The 15,383-nt window shown below is 51.7% G+C and overlaps 2 protein-coding genes and 1 long non-coding RNA gene across 4 annotated transcripts in view; 2 read left to right on the top strand and 1 right to left on the bottom strand.

Moving 5' to 3' along the window:
• The window catches only part of LOC309843288 (uncharacterized protein), a 144,484-nt gene extending 139,339 nt beyond the window's left edge, over positions 1 to 5,145 (top strand). Inside the window, exons 7-8 of the mRNA XM_082688632.1 lie at positions 444 to 533; positions 5,125 to 5,145. Coding sequence (XP_082544758.1) covers positions 444 to 447 — 4 coding nt within the window. The 3' untranslated portion in view covers positions 448 to 533; positions 5,125 to 5,145. The remainder of the gene's footprint in view (positions 1 to 443; positions 534 to 5,124) is intronic.
• LOC309843292 overlaps positions 1 to 7,894 on the bottom strand; it is a 34,144-nt gene extending 26,250 nt beyond the window's left edge. The window contains exon 1 of the long non-coding RNA XR_014300047.1: positions 7,830 to 7,894. This is a non-coding gene — a long non-coding RNA (uncharacterized lncRNA). The remainder of the gene's footprint in view (positions 1 to 7,829) is intronic.
• A 476-nt stretch (positions 7,895 to 8,370) lies between these two features.
• Positions 8,371 to 14,737, top strand: BARHL2 (BarH like homeobox 2). 2 transcript variants are annotated; one of them, XM_082688629.1, is made up of 4 exons: positions 8,371 to 8,441; positions 9,577 to 10,267; positions 12,123 to 12,348; positions 14,104 to 14,737. In XM_082688629.1, exons 2-4 carry the CDS (start codon positions 9,637 to 9,639, stop codon positions 14,414 to 14,416), a joined length of 1,170 nt encoding a protein of 389 aa, XP_082544755.1. In that variant the 5' UTR covers positions 8,371 to 8,441; positions 9,577 to 9,636; the 3' UTR covers positions 14,417 to 14,737. The 2 variants fall into 2 exon arrangements, with proteins under 2 accessions (XP_082544755.1, XP_082544754.1); XM_082688628.1 differs by lacking the exon at positions 8,371 to 8,441 and having other exon boundaries at positions 9,194 to 10,267.
• Positions 14,738 to 15,383: the final 646 nt, after the last annotated feature.

Here is a 15,383-nt window from a genome sequence, read left to right as displayed (position 1 = left end):
GGAGAAGCTCTTGAAGGAGGCGCAGGCAGCCATGCGGAGGGCGGGGAGGAAAACCATATTTATTGGATTGGCATTTCTCTTAACGGAGCTCTTTCCTAATGATATTTACTTAACTGTATTTGACAGCAGTTACGAACACGTCTCCGGTAAACAGGATCTATACTCCTTGCGCCTACAACTGCCTGTCAGCTCCTAAGCCAATCGCAATAATAACCGCTGCATCATTTTAAATGTGGCTAAACCGACGTTGGACAAAATCAATCTGCCATATGCTGGCTCTGAAGGAAATCACTTGCACAGTTTGACGAATTGCTTGCAGTCCCTCCAGCAATCCATAACTCGCTCTCTTTCTTCCCCTTCTTCCCTCTCTCTCTGCACCCCCTTCTCTCTCCTTTCCTCTGAGACGCTCCCCCTTCTATTTTACCCTTTTCCGCCGACTCCAGGTAATCCGAAATGGCACTGACCCTTCTCATCCTCCGATTACCTCTCTGAAGCATGAACTTGGGATAAAATCACACATCAGAAAATTCGCGGTAATTATTTTGCGATGCTATCAGCACCGATCAATCACGCGCGCGGCCCACTGCTGGAATGCCGGGCGCAGCCCGGGACGCGTACCCGCGTCCCGCCTGACTGACAGTTTTGGTAATTAAGTGATTGTATAGACCTCTCCGACTGTTCTAACAACCTTGTCAGGGCCTGTCTGTGGACAGAACAAGCTGAAATCAATGTGCTTCCTGCTCTCTGAGCAGTTCTGATCGTGTACTCAGACTGATCCGGGAGGAGGAATCTGACAAAAGGAAAACAGCAGCTCTAAACGATTGGATTATGGGGGAGGGGCAGGGGAGAGGAAGAAAGTTTACTTCTTTGTTGGGGGAAGGAAGGACTAGAGGCTTGGATTCGGTCATTAGAGCGTCGCGGAGGCGGGCGGCTTTGGAGGTGGGGGGGGCGAAGCGAGAGTGCGGATGCGGGTATCACCTGGGCGCCCCGGCTGGGCTGGAGGCACCTCTCCCACCCTCCCCGGTGGGACGGGGTAGGGGGTAGGCGCCTCCTCGGGTTGCAGCCGAGGGGTCTGGCCAGGCCGCGCACAGCAGAGTCCCCGCACGCCGAAGCCACGATTCGGCGGTTCAATACGTTTTCACCCGGATTAGAGGCAGAGGCTGGTGGCTCAGTGTAAATGTCACGCAGCAGCTTTTAATAAAGAAATGTTCAGATTGTTAGATTGCGCGGTACAGTGTGAGTTCTGTGCCCCCCCCTTCCCAATCCAGCTTCAACCTCACCACCCCACCCCACTCCCATTCCCGAACACATATCGCACCTCAACGCGCGTTACAAATATATTACATATTCAGAGTGATCTCGCCGCACGCCCGCGGGAGGGGCATTCTCCCCAAGCTTAACATCCACCTCGCCGAGGGCTGCAGGACGCCTGGGCCGACCGCGGGCACCAAGAGGAGGAAATAGACCCACAACAGACCTGCTTAGCGGGCGCTTCTTTTTCACTCCCACCCAGGAGTCTCGGAAAGAAATTCCCATTGGGAAGGGGATCCTAAAAGCGCCGAGCTGGGGGGCGGGACCTCCAGTTCTCGGCCAAGGGGCTCCAGTTAAAGAGTATTTTAATTCTTTCTCATCGGCCCTCCCAAACCTTAAAAACCTAACCAATTGAAGGCACACACACAACAGGGGAAAGGTAGCAAAATCAATCCGCCGAGTTCAAAGAGCCGAGGCGCGGGAGCTGGCTGCGGGGTGCTCGGCGCTGGGCAGAAAGCACAGTAGAGGGTCCCCTGGACCCTGCCGAGACGGAAGACCCCACTCAGCAGATACCTTGCGGTCTGTGTGTGTGTGTGTGTGTGTGTGTGTGTGTGTTGGGGAGGCGGCACACCCTAATCCATCCCACTGCTTGCCTGTCTCCTCTCCTCTGCCAGCCCAAAGCCGCCCATCCTCAGAGAGAAAAATGTGAGTGTGGGCACATTACGCACCATTAGGGAGACACTACAGTTTTAATGTGGCCTAATTAGTGCCGCTAACCGAGCAAATATTATTATATTGAATAATGATAATATGATGAAAATATTAATGCTTTTGAACTTTGCACGTGGGAGCCGTTCCTTCGGTTCTCCCGGGACACCCCAAGCATGCTCAGACCCACTAGCAGACGCCGTCCGAGACGCATCTCTGGGAAGGCGAGCCCACAGGCCAGCTGAGAACATACGTGTGTCATCGCAGACACATTAACACACCCTGGGCCACGCCACTTATCACCCGCCACGCAAAAGACCTCCTTCTAACGGCGTCCCCCCCCCCTTTTCCCCCCCTCTCCTGTAACGGGCGGTAAAAAGCTAAGCCATACAGGAGTCCGCCGGGGTCCCTCTTCAACTGAGCTTCTGCTTTGCACCCCAGGAATGTTGTGGTGTGCGCGCCGGGTGTGTTCTGCCTTAACTACGGCCTCCAGGCAGGTGGAGTTGCAGGAGGACCCCACTTAATTAGCATTGAAATTCACAGCCCCCTCTTGTTGCCAAATACTTCTCCCTTGGGAATTTGGTGAAAAGTAGGCATTTAACAATTAGGATATGCGGAAGGCTCCTCAAAATAGAGATTCAAATTCTTGATTCTCTTAGCGAGTTTGGAGAATCAAAGCCATGAGGAAACGTGAACGGATTGGCTGGGAGGCAACTAAGTGGCTGGAAATGGTGTGCCCGCGTCCCACTCGCTCTTCCCTTTACGCACTCCACCCCATTCTTATGGAGCCCAAGAAGACAGAGCCAAGGTGGCTGGCTAGCCTGACCTTGCTGCCCGAAGACAGCCCAGTTCTTTCCTGGTTGCTGGGCTGAACTTGGGCAACGGCCTAAGACCTGCGTTCCAAGTAAAGCGATCGCTCTGTCCGGAGAAGTGGGGATGAGTGGTCCCGGCTAGAGAGCGCCCCCTCTCGGGCTGAATTGCTCCCTCTCCCCGCTTGCGGCTCATAGTTCGAATTCCTGCACATTTGGGGGAAGCTCCTCCCGGAAACCAACGTGCGGGGTCGCTGATCCAATTCTCTCCCACGCAACCTCTTCTTCCCCGCCGGGTGCGTCTGGACTAGAAATCGCCTCCTAGACACTTTTCCGGTTCATCAAGTCCCAGGGCAGGGGCGGGCTGTTCCGCAGAGGTGAACCTTGGAGTTGGAGGAGTTGGAGGGTTCTGTCAGAGACCGCCCCACACCTCCCTAGGTCTGGGAATCCAACCCCTCCCTCACCAGAGGCAGGAGCCGGGGCGGGGAGCTTTCAATTTGTTCCAGTGATGGCTCTAACTTAATAAGGCGATTGATTAGCGCTCAAAGTGCCGTTTTAATTAGCCGCTTGTTAATTAACATCGCAAATGAATTTCCCCTTCTCTGATTGGCATTTTCGCCCAGCGCTCCGAGGCTTTCGTTTGTCCTCTGCCTCCGCCCCTCCATTCCCTCTTAACCTCAGGAGTTGATACAAGATTCAGCTACCTTCCTGAGCTTTAGAGGCCTCAGAATTCTTTTTATAGTGGGACGTGACGGTGTCACACAGAGGTCCTTTCATTTCCCCGGGAGCTGATCTTCAATGGGCAATGATTTAGTTGAGGAGTGAAATAAAACCGACTCCCCATCCTCTTCCAACAGCCTCCACTTTCTCATCTCCTCTATTTCCACCCCTGCCTCTAAGGAAGACTTCTTTCTCCTCCCACATCGAGAACCCTAGAAAGAAGAAAGGAAGCAGGAGTAGAGGAGGAGACGAGTTGTAGTTTGAGGAGGTGGGCCATCTCTGGGGCTGTAATCAAACCTGCTGCAAAATTCTGCGGCTGAGGTCTGTAGGCATGCGCAGTTAGTCAGTTTCTGTTCCTCCAAGGTGCTGTTCCCGAAGCAGCGATCTCTAGAGCCAACATATGCCCACAAATTACAGCCCAACTCCATTCTCAGGAGATTAAAAGTATGGACAGTTTGTGGACATTTTTGCACAGTTGATACTCTGAGCTACCATATAAATCCCTCTACTTGGGATGTACCTCCCTTTTCTTTTGCATGACTGAAGATGCACTGTATTTCCTTCAGGAAGCCTCTGTATTCCCCCTACTCCTCCCAAGGCAGGCGGGGCTCCCCACTCTCTCTTTTGCGCCCCCAATGTAGCAGGCGTCTTGGCAGCGATGACAATTTCCATCACACTCAAGCTCTCCTCAACTCTCGGAGGTGGGTTAGTGTCTCATTCTCAAGCACCTGGCATAGAAGGCACATACAGTACTGTTAAATGACTGAGTGAATGAACAAAATGAGTGAGGGAAGGAGGATGGGAAATCAAACATGGTTACTGTACGTTGCCTGTAGCTAGAAACAACCGCTACCTTTGCGTTGTTCATTTGTCGATCTCTTGCTTCAAATTTTGTAAAGAGCTTTTTAAAAGAAGGTCTAATTTGGTCTTCACAACCACCCTGCTCCAGGTAAGGACTATTTTTTCCTTTACTAGAGAAGAAAGGTGGTGATCAGAAAGGTTAAATGCCCTACTCAAGAGCATGGGAAAGTGGAAAAATGGGATTAAAACTCCCTCTTCTAGCATTCTTTCTCTCCATCTCCACTGGCCTTCCTTCTGATCACTCTGGCACGACACACAGCTAACATCCAAAGGAGAGCCAGCTTCACTAGATCTCTGCTAAAGTGTGGATCTTTAAAGCTGTGATGAAGCTCATGGCTATCACAAATTTTCTTATGATACCAGAACTCTCTCTCAAAACTTTTGTTCCTCTAGAACAAAAGTGATTGCGAGTGATTGCTAGTGATTGCAAAGACTATCATTTTAATTTATTATTCCGTTAAAAGTTCTCAGTTACCTTATTCTTTTTCATCTATTTACTTTTCTCTCTCTGCTCCCAACCTCCACTCCCCTGGTTTCTCTCTATTTAAGGGACTCAATTTCAGGATTTTCATGTCTTTCTCTTTACTACATTTTGTTTCCAAGCATATAAGCATCAAGTCCTTAAGCAGCTGGAAATATATTCATATACTGAAAAGAAAAATAAAGAAAACTTCCGACGTTCCTGTAGCTTTGAAATGTTGAGAGGTCACGCTATCATCAGGGAGCCATCCTTAGAAGAGGGAGAGCTTATTTGTACATCTTGCATCTTTTACAGAAAGAAACAATAGCCTGCTTTCTCGGCTCGGGGCTCTTGGCGCCGCCCAGTGGAAGGAAGCGCCTTTGCACTTCATTCCCGTCAGTTGGCATTGTCATCATGCAGACACTTGCAGACGTTCAAAAAAAAAAATGATTGGAAGAAACATCATTTCCAAATTCATCGTAATCTATAGATGCATTTCTTCAAAGTTCACTTCCTTTAAAAAACTGATGCTCCAATTTAAATACAACGCCAAATCTCACTTGTTAAAGTGAAGGAAGGAAGATACATGTATTAAGGAACAAAACTTGTTAAAATCATGAATGTTTGAATTATTATTTATGGTGGGGAGTGAGCACTGACTGACTCAGGACTGACATGTCCTTCAAAGCAGAAGGAAAAGTTTGTTCTCTATTATCCACATTCGGCAAATAACTGCTTTCTGTGCAAGAATTCCAAAATCTTCCAAAAATTAAAGAATTTTTCTTTCTTCATTTGTCTTTTTTTTTTTTTAAAGGAAATGAAGGTTTGAAAATGGAAGATCATTTTGAAACCTATGTCGCTTTAGGGACTATATTTATTTGTATCTTAAATTCAGTGGTAAAACCTGAGATTAAATCCAGTTAATGTATTTCTTTTCCTCTACGTGGGAATTGAAAATATGATTAGTCTACACCCCGTTCTATTTCTGAATTTATATTTTTAAAATAAAAAGTTAATTGTGTTTGCTCTGCTAGAAAGTACGAGATTTCTTGGGCATATGGATTATATATACTCTCAGGGAAAAAAAAAATAATGGCAAAAGAGGGAAGGAGAAAAAAGAACTGAAAAAAGTTAAGGAACAAAAACCCAGCTCTGAAGAATTTGTTTTTCATTAAGTTTGCAATCTGGTCTTTGAGTCCCTCTTTTAGATATTCAGGCCACCACTAGCATATCCTCTCTAGTAGGGACCCAAAGATAGGAGCCTTGATAAAAGTCAAGGTTGTGTTATCCCCTCACAATTGTGATGGGGAAAGCTGATCCCCTAACATCCCACCCAAAGAAACCTCCTATGTTCTTAACCTTTTCTTAAGAAAACAGGATCTGAGACCTTCACAAGGTGGGGCCTACTGGGCTTCCATTTTCTTTGCTTTAGAGTTTTCATAAAAGGAACACCACTCTTGTAAAACTTTCACCGTCCTCTCACCCTTTCTTTTTAGATTTCATTTTTTTTTCGTAGGGTCATATTTCTACCTCCCCTGCTAATGTTGTGAATTATTCCAAGCAAAAAATCCTGTTCAACTGTCCAACACAAGCTGTGCAATCAGCCTTTTGAGCTCTTGAGTCATTTTAGGCGTCGGAAGAAAACAAAAACAGGCTTAAATGAATTATTTATCAAGGTCGAGAATAACTGATTTGTGCAGTGCCGTTAGTTCTGGATCTTAGATTTTTCTCCTCCCCACTTCCCACCCAGAACAGTCAGTGAGGGAAGTGCGGGTGGAACCCCAGGTTTGGGAGGAAACGCACTCCGTTTGGGGAGTGACAGGTGATGTCAGAATGAGAAGAGCCCTAACTGATATTTAGGGAAGGGAGAATAAAGGGTAGCATACACCTGTAGTCTCGGGCGGTCCCAGCGCCTATCCCACAGAAGCCAACTGTGCCAGGGATGCGCGAGGGGGTTCGGCTCCACGGCCTTATGGGTGGGACACTGCGGCCTTCCATAAGACAGATGCCCGCGCAAGTCCGGGCGGTGGTTCCGAGATACCCGCCCGCTGGCAGGCCGAGGCTTGGCTGGCAGGCTCCCAGGAGGGTCTGGTCCGTGAGCAGTTTCCGCTCCAGAGGTGGCCGATTCAACCCCTCTCCAGACATCATCCCGGCCCTCTGCGGGTTCCCAGGCCAGAGGAGCTCAAGCCCAGCCCGCGGGCCGACCGCGCGCTCCCGAGGGGCGCCCCGCACGCCCTCCCGCGGGCTACGGCCTGTGCCTGCAGCTCGCGCCGCGTCCCCGCCTTGGCTCACCAACCCCGGCTCCGCCGCCAAACTCCCCTCGCCTTATGAGAAAAGCGAGAGCTGCCCGGATTGAACATCTCGCCTTGGTCTTTTCTCTCCCTGCAGTTCTCCTCAGAGACAGACCCGGGAACAAACCGCACAAAGATAAGAAACAGCTCAACACACCCTTGAAACAGCGCGGGCTTTTTCTGGGTCAAACACAGCGAATTCCCTAGTAAAGAGCAGGAAGGATGACTCTCGAACCTACCCCCTCCCGGACCGAGGGCTCACGCGGGTGCAGTTCCGACAGAAAGGCAGCATCTTGTCCCAGGAGATCTTTCGCGTCCCGGACAACACCCGGTCGCCCCCCCTTCCCCCTGCCAGCCGCCCCCGTCCTCAACGGAAAAACAAAAATCTGTTTCATAGAAAGGGACCTTCGGAACTGCAACTAAACCCCAGATTTCGGCCCAGCCCTTGGAGACTTGAAAGGCCATTTTCTACCATCATTCTGCACCTAGTCACGGAAGCGATGCCAGCCACTCAGATTCATAGGGTTCTTAAAATGGTAATTTGGAGTAAAATGTAACTCAAAGAACTTTGAATCATTCATTAGCACCTTATAATTACTCTGCTAATTAGGTTGACACGGCACTTAATCAGGAGTAATACGCCGTCTTGTCACTGGCACTTCCCATTACCCTGACATTCAACAAGAGACAGGTTGGAGACGTCCTAGAGAAAATAATGTAAGTTGATACCCTCCGACGAGGCGTCACAGTCATGCCACGCTCCAGGTCCCCAGTGGATCCACAGTGACTGTTTCCTTTCCAAATGAGCGCCCGGATTGGGGGTGGGGGGAGAGGGAGAGAGAGAGAACTGGCGAGTGGTGAGCCGGAGCGCGTGCCGCGGCCCCGCCACCTGGGCTCCTGAGCCCCGGGCCAGCCGGACAGTGGACCATCGCCTTCCTCGCCACTAGAGAACGCCTCGGGGCATTATTTACCCCGCTCGGGAGAAAGTGTCTGGCCAGGCATTTCTTCCAGCACAGGCCCAGACTGGTGACCAGACTGGTGACCGCGGTTTGGAGCAGCAGGACCCTTCCCCACCCACGCTTCCCGAGAGTGCAGAGTGGACGCGCTCTAACCGCCGTCGGGGACCCGCCGCCTAGGGGGCCACAGCTCGGGCGCCGGGGCTGTCCGGGGAGAAATCAGAGCCCCGAGTCCGCCCGCCCACCCAGAGGTCCGGCTGCTGGAGTTACACACTTTCCCGTGGATTCCTTCAGGGACACCCCCCCTCCTCTGCTCTCAGTGTCCTTGGACTACACAAGCGCGTGTTTGGGGATGCTGCGAGGGCGGCCGCGCCGGAGTGCGAAGGTGAGCCCGCCAGATTCCTTTTCCCTTTCTGCCCTCTTTCTCCTCCCTCCTCGGACTCCTCGGGAGAACGGGCCGATCTCGACTTGGTGGGGTTTTTTGTGTTTAATTTTACCCCTCGGGTCCCTTCTCTAGTCCACCTCTGCTCTCCTCTCTGCCTTTGCCCTCACGCGTGATTGTGGACACCGGAATCACCGCAGGACTAGGTGTTCGGCTTTCGGCTGCACGCAAGGGGTTGAGCAGGTTCTCAAAAGAGCAGCGGGGCCGAAGCGGCGCTCGCTGACGGGCTCGCGAGCCGCGCGTCCATTGGCTCCCGGGACGTCGGCGTCGCTCGCTCGCGCGGGCGCGGCCAATGGGAGCGCGGGGCCCGGCGCGCGGCCTCGGCGGCGGGGGCGCGGGCCCCGCGCGGCGCGGAGAGCGGCGGCAGAGGCCGTGACGTCACGCGAGGGGGTCGGCGCCGCCCGCGAGCAGCCGGATTACAAGCGAACGCGCCCGGCAGCGGCCGGAGTCGCTCGGCGCCGCGTCTCCGCCGCCTCCTCCGCCTGCGCCTGCTCCTTCTTGTCCTTCTCTTCCTCTCCGTCTCGTGTTGCCGCGACCACTGCGGCGGTGTCTGCTCCACAACTTTCCAAGAAAGTTCAGAAACTCGGCTCCAGGGCGGCCGAGTCGCGCGCAGCAGCCACCTCGGGGAGCGGCCCGGGAGCTCCGAGGGCGCGCGACCGCCCGGGCTCGGCGGTCGCTGCACCTGCCAGGTCCGCCGCCGCCGCTGCCGCCTGGTGCCAGGCTGTGGGCAGACCCAGGCGGCGGCGGCAGCGGTGGCGGCGGCGGCGTCGGGGTCACCTCCCGCCGCCTGCGTCTTCGTCTGAGTCCCCTGCGCCGCTACCGCCGCCCCCACGTGCGCGGTCGTTCCTGGAGCGCAAGCTCCGTTCTTCCTCAACAATTTTTGTAACTTTCCCCCTCTCTCTTCCTTTCTCCCCTTCTCCCCACCCCTACTTTATGAATAAGGAAAACAAAAAGTGTCGAAAGTGTCCACCGGTTGCCACCCCCCCATGATCCTTCCTTCCCTTCCCGCCCCACTTTTTTTGTCTTTTTAAAGCTGCGACAACATTGTTTAGTGTTTATTCTGTTTTACGATCGATAGCTTCCTTTGCTTGGTCGGGGCGGCTGCTGAGCGGCGAAGTGGCGTGGACCTCATGTAGAAATGACAACAATGGAAGGGGCCAGCGGGTCGAGTTTTGGAATAGACACGATTTTGTCCAGTGCCAGTTCGGGCAGCCCCGGCATGATGAATGGAGATTTCCGCCCGCTCGGCGAGGCCAGGACCGCGGATTTTAGGAGTCAGGCCACTCCGTCCCCCTGTTCGGAGATTGATACCGTAGGAACGGCGCCTTCTTCTCCCATCTCGGTCACCATGGAGCCCCCGGAGACGCATCTGGTCGCAGAAGGGCCCCAGCATCACCACCACCTCCACCACAGCCAACCGCCGCCGCCGCCCGCCGCGGCCCCCACGCAAAGTTTGCAGCCTTCTCCCCAACAGCAGCCGCCGCCGCCGCCGCCGCAGCCGCAGCAGCAACCGCCGGCCCAGCAGCTGGGCTCGCCCGCCTCGGCCCCCAGGACTTCCACCTCTTCTTTTTTAATTAAGGACATCTTGGGCGACAGCAAACCCCTGGCGGCGTGTGCGCCCTACAGCACCAGCGTGTCCTCTCCCCACCACACCCCGAAGCAGGAGAGCAACGCAGCACACGAGAGCTTCAGGCCAAAGCTCGAGCAGGAGGACAGCAAAACCAAACTCGACAAGCGGGAAGATTCCCAGAGCGACATCAAATGCCACGGTGAGTCGCGCCGCGTCGGCCGCCCGAGCCATCTAGTGTCTCCTCGACCTCTGGTTCTTGGTCTCCCCTGCAGACTCCCTCGAGTCTCGGCTGGGGAGTTACTCAGGGGCGATTGCACCCCGGTCGAAAACTGCAAGCGGGAGGAAGGCCTGGGCGTGCGACACGAGGACTCGTCCGAAGTTCGGTTTATTGTTACATACCCACCTCTCAACCTTCACCGCCATCCTGCTCCTTTCTTTGTTTTATATAATTTCTATGTATTAGGAATAGGGAGGACGCGGAGGGGATTTGACCGGAATACTTTCGTTGATGAAAGGGAAGGACTGGAGATTTTTCTAGCTGAGACCTTGGGGGGTGGGGATGAGGGGAGGTGGGAGAGAGAGAGAACGGCTTAGCTAGCGTGGTGTCTAGGGGTGTGTTCACAACGTGGCATTTATTCTTTAATGCAAATTATTTCAGTACCCCCCCCCCACACACTGCATTTTCTAAACATCACAGGAATTACCAGATTTAATGAAGAAAAAATTTCCGAGTTGATTAACAAAGTAACTTTTTTTTATTATTAGATTTTGTTTAATGTAGGGAAGCCCCTATGGTAAAAATTTATAATCAGTTTTTCAGTTTTTAAAATGCCCTTCTCACTCCATGGCCCCTACCAATTATTTGTATTTCAGTAAGATTTTGTCTCCCTATAAGTAATTGGGAAATAGCATTTATGAAAGTAAAATCTTATGGAGTTGGATTTGTTTATTTTTGTAAAATCAGAAAATAGCAGTTGAAACTGTGCTTCAACTCCCTTTTTCCATTTTTTCCTCAATTACATAAGGAAGTGTTTTTGTCTTTGCACGACGAAAGAGTTTTAACATACCAGGAGATTTCTTTTTTACCTTTACTAATAAGTTCATTACTGTTATTAGTATTAACCTTTGCCATTTCTGGGAAAGATGTGTGCTGACTATCTGAAAGGTAGGATATTGGCTCCTCATTTTACTATTATAACATTAGCATAATAGTGCCCAAAACAGATGTACAGTCTGGCCTGGCGATTTTTTGTGCACCAACCTCCCCAGTGGGTCAATTAGGGAGATTATTGTTCTTCCTGCAGGGAAGATCAAGGAGTGCAGCAAAAACGGGTACAAACAGAGAGGGATTGACATATCGATTTCCCAGCATTTCAGTAAAAAACCAAAGTTGACAAATAGAATCCGGAAATCTCTGGGCTGTCACCTGGATGGGCTCAGTGATTTTGAGCTCTACTTGGTGTCTGGGTGACATATTCCTCCTGAAGCTTTAAAAGACTTGACGCAAGCAGCTGCAGAGAACTTGATCCCACTATTTCCCAAGTGCATCTGGAAAGGGAAAGCAAATGCATTTAACTTTCTGTAAACAGAAAAAGTGAAATGAAAAAGGTGCCCCTTCCTCAAATAAACAAACACACCAACAACAGAGTAGAAAGGTATTTTGAAAAGTACCAAATCAAAGCAAAATGAAGTCATAGTGAAAACAGTAAAGGAATGGGACAGAATCTCCCCACTCCCTACCCCGTGAACGAAATAACAAAAGAACCCTATATTGTAAAATATTTTTTTCTTTTTAACTTGCAAAGATGGGAAGATCAGACAACCTTTTAGAATCCTTTTAGTAGTTCTGCACAAAGTTCTAGACTCTTTGGCCAGAAATTGGTCCTCTTCCTCTTAAGGTCCTTGGCTAAGGTCCAAGTTTGTGTGTGATAAGGGTGGTGGGAGTATAGTCCCCCAAGACCAGCAGCTGGCTTGGGAATGTGGAAGTGTGTGCCAGGAGGACACACCACCCTTCCTATTCCACACTGTCTTATGGCTATGGGTTTCTACCATAGGAACAAAGGAGGAAGGAGACCGGGAGATTACGAGTAGCCGGGAGAGTCCCCCAGTGAGAGCCAAAAAGCCTCGTAAAGCCAGAACAGCTTTCTCTGACCACCAACTCAATCAACTGGAGCGTAGCTTTGAGCGGCAGAAATACCTGAGTGTGCAGGACCGCATGGACCTGGCAGCTGCGCTCAACCTCACGGACACGCAAGTCAAGACCTGGTACCAGAACCGCAGGTAAGGGATGTTGTGGGGGGGTGGGGCAAAGGCGTCTGATCATCCAGGTCATGACTACTGAGCCGGTCCTCTTCCTTCCGGGCCCGGGAGACTCCAGGGACTCAGAGGCCCCAGAGTGGGCCCCTGGGGACTTTCTGGCTGGAGCAGGGATGAAGCACACCCCCCAGGTGAGAGGGACGTATGGAGCGGCAGCTGGAGTTTGGAACCTTTTGCACTTTTGAGTGTCTTGGCATATGCTACTTTTCCTCTCAAACCCGAGTGGCTGGAATCCCTCCCCTCACTTTGCCCCCAGATCCATTAAGCCACACCTTCTCAAATTGAGACATCTGTGCAGTTGACACTCGGGTCCATAGAGCCTGTGCCATGTACCCTTTGGGCCTGCCCCTGGCTGGTTCCGAAGGTCTGCAGCTGGTCACACAGCCTGGCTATTCCGATCCAGGAGGAGCTGCCCCACTGGCCTCAGCTTAAATGTCCTTGCCTTGGCTTTTGAGACAGCCAGCCAGACAGGCTGAGGGTCTGTCCCTTCCCTAGATTTGTCACCTCAGAGCCTGCCAGGAACCACTGCCTCCACTGAAAGGAAATCCGGAAAGGGGTTGGCAGCGCTTGCAGGCTCTGAACTGTAGCGAGGACCCAGGCAAGCTGAGGCTGAAGTTGTGCCGTATTTCGAAGCCTGGCAGTAGACACCCTTGTCTAGATTTTTTCCTCCCCCTCCTTTTCTCTCATTTGTCTTCTAATCGTCCATAAGTGCAGTTGGAAATGCCCATCCAGTTGTCATCTTTACCATAATTTTCTGTCTCATTACATACGGCTTCAGCCACCCTAATTCTGTCGGAAAACATTAGTGTCATTTGTAGCCAATTTAAAATGGGCGACATGTTTATTAATTTGGCTGAAGCTGCTGGGTATGGATGGCCCACCAGCCCTGAGCTCCTTCATGGGGCATTTGAGCAAAGGCCTGTTGGCTTCTTCTTCCTAGCGGGGTACTGTGGAGGAGGGAGGAGACCAAGAAAAGCTGATCACAGGTTTTAATTGTTACTCTCTCTCAGAGGAGAAAATATCTTGAAATGCATCCCCCACCTAAATGGCCCCGAGGTGCTGTCACCTTGGGAGAGCCCTCCTTCAAATGAATTTAATTTTGAAACGTTGGTGTGTGCCTTCCTTGCCCCAAGCCCCCCCACCCACTGTAAGGTCCTGTGAGGCTGTGGAGAGGGACGTGTCTCCACAGCTCTGGGGACTGAGAGGGACAGGGTCTGAGGCCCAGGAGTCTCTGTGTCCTTTTGTTTATGGTTTCTTCTCACTTGGACTGGAGGAAAGGGGGAAGGGCAGAGAGTGGACACTCTGGGATTGTGGGGGGGGCCTTGGGGGAAAAGAATTAGGGGAGGAGGGAGAAGACCGCCTATAGAAAGACTGGTCTCCATTGGCCTTCAGGAAAGTTTCAGGAAGTAACCCAATTGTAAGGGGCAACAGCAGAACAGAGAGGAAAAGGCAGGGAAGCTTATAGAATTTCATTTACGAATGTCTCAGACATTAAGGGTGTAATTTATGAAACTGACATGAATTTGGGCCATTCTGTGAGCAAGAGGGTGGGGAGGGGGCCTAGGAGATGTGCTTCATTCCTCGTTCTCAGAGCTCTCGCAGTCTGCAGTCTCTCTGTGCCCCAAGAAAGAGAAGCCTGGAGAGGGTGAGAGAAGAAAAGGTCTGGTGCCTGGACTGTTCCCACAGCTGCGGGGTGCGCGCACGCCCGCTTTTTTTCAGGACCAAGTGGAAGCGGCAAACCGCGGTGGGCCTGGAGCTGCTGGCCGAGGCGGGGAACTACTCGGCCCTGCAGAGGATGTTCCCGTCGCCTTATTTCTACCACCCAAGCCTGCTGGGCAGCGTAGACAGCACCACGGCCGCCGCGGCTGCCGCAGCCATGTACAGCAGCATGTACCGGACTCCCCCCGCGCCCCATCCCCAGCTGCAGCGGCCCCTGGTTCCCCGCGTGCTCATCCACGGCCTGGGGCCTGGGGGGCAGCCAGCCCTCAACCCCTTGTCCAGTCCCATCCCAGGCACCCCGCACCCCCGGTGAAGAGACAGCGATCTACCGCGCTGCAGTCCCTTCCCTTCCCGTCCCCACCCCGACCGGCCGGACAGCTGCCCTCCTCGCCCGGCACCAGGCCGCAGGGCCTCTCTCGGGAGCAGGAGCGACCCTGGGAAGCCGAGAAGTAAGAGAAGAAGCCGCTCACCAGTGGGAGGGGGGCCCCCAAAGAGGAACCAGCCCTCTGCTCTCATCTCCCCAACCCCCAGAAACAGGGCTGGGGAGCTCCCCAAAGCAGTGTGACTGGGGAAAACGCCGACCCCACGCAAAGTGCGACCAGTAAGTGAAAACATCAACTAAAACAGAACCTCAAGCTCTTTTTAAAAATGACTTTAGGGACAAGCAGGAGGGAGGGAGGGGGGAGGGAAAGGAGGGAAGTATGGAGGGCACGGAGAGGAAGCCGTAGAGGCAGAGAGAATTGTAGATGGACAGACAGCCTCAATTCTGAGGCACAGGGCGTTGCTGTGGACATTCCGTCTGCCCCAGAGAAAAGAGGAGGGTAATTGAGAACTTTGCACTGATTTCTCATGACCTTTTTTCTTTTGGAAAAGTGGCATGCTCCATAATATGAAAAAAAATGTACATTTGAAAGACTGAGTGATAAGTGATATATCATATTTATTATATGTTGTCCAAAAAAGAGTCACTTATATACGTTAGTAAAACATGATTTTTCTTTTCATGTCTTTTTGATTCAGTAAAATAAATGCTTAGACAAAAATATAGATTTTTTTGTGATTGAAAATTACAAAAATAAAGTTTATCTTTTTTTAACAAGCGATGAAATTCAAGGGAGCTGATTTTACTAAAGCAGAATGTACTGTGATGAGATGCCTGACTTGATTTAGGGGAAAAAAAAATCCCTCTGGTAATACTAGGAATTTATAAAATCTGTAAAGACTTTGGGTTGACTTATATAAAAACAGCTCCAGTTTTCCTGCTGGCCTCTTCCGAGCAG

This window comes from Mustela nivalis, assembly GCF_964662115.1.
Source record: "Mustela nivalis genome assembly, chromosome: 10".
Taxonomy (NCBI): Eukaryota; Metazoa; Chordata; class Mammalia; order Carnivora; family Mustelidae; genus Mustela; species Mustela nivalis.
Note: the sequence above shows the minus strand (reverse complement) of the source record. Positions and strands in the feature narration are given on the sequence as shown.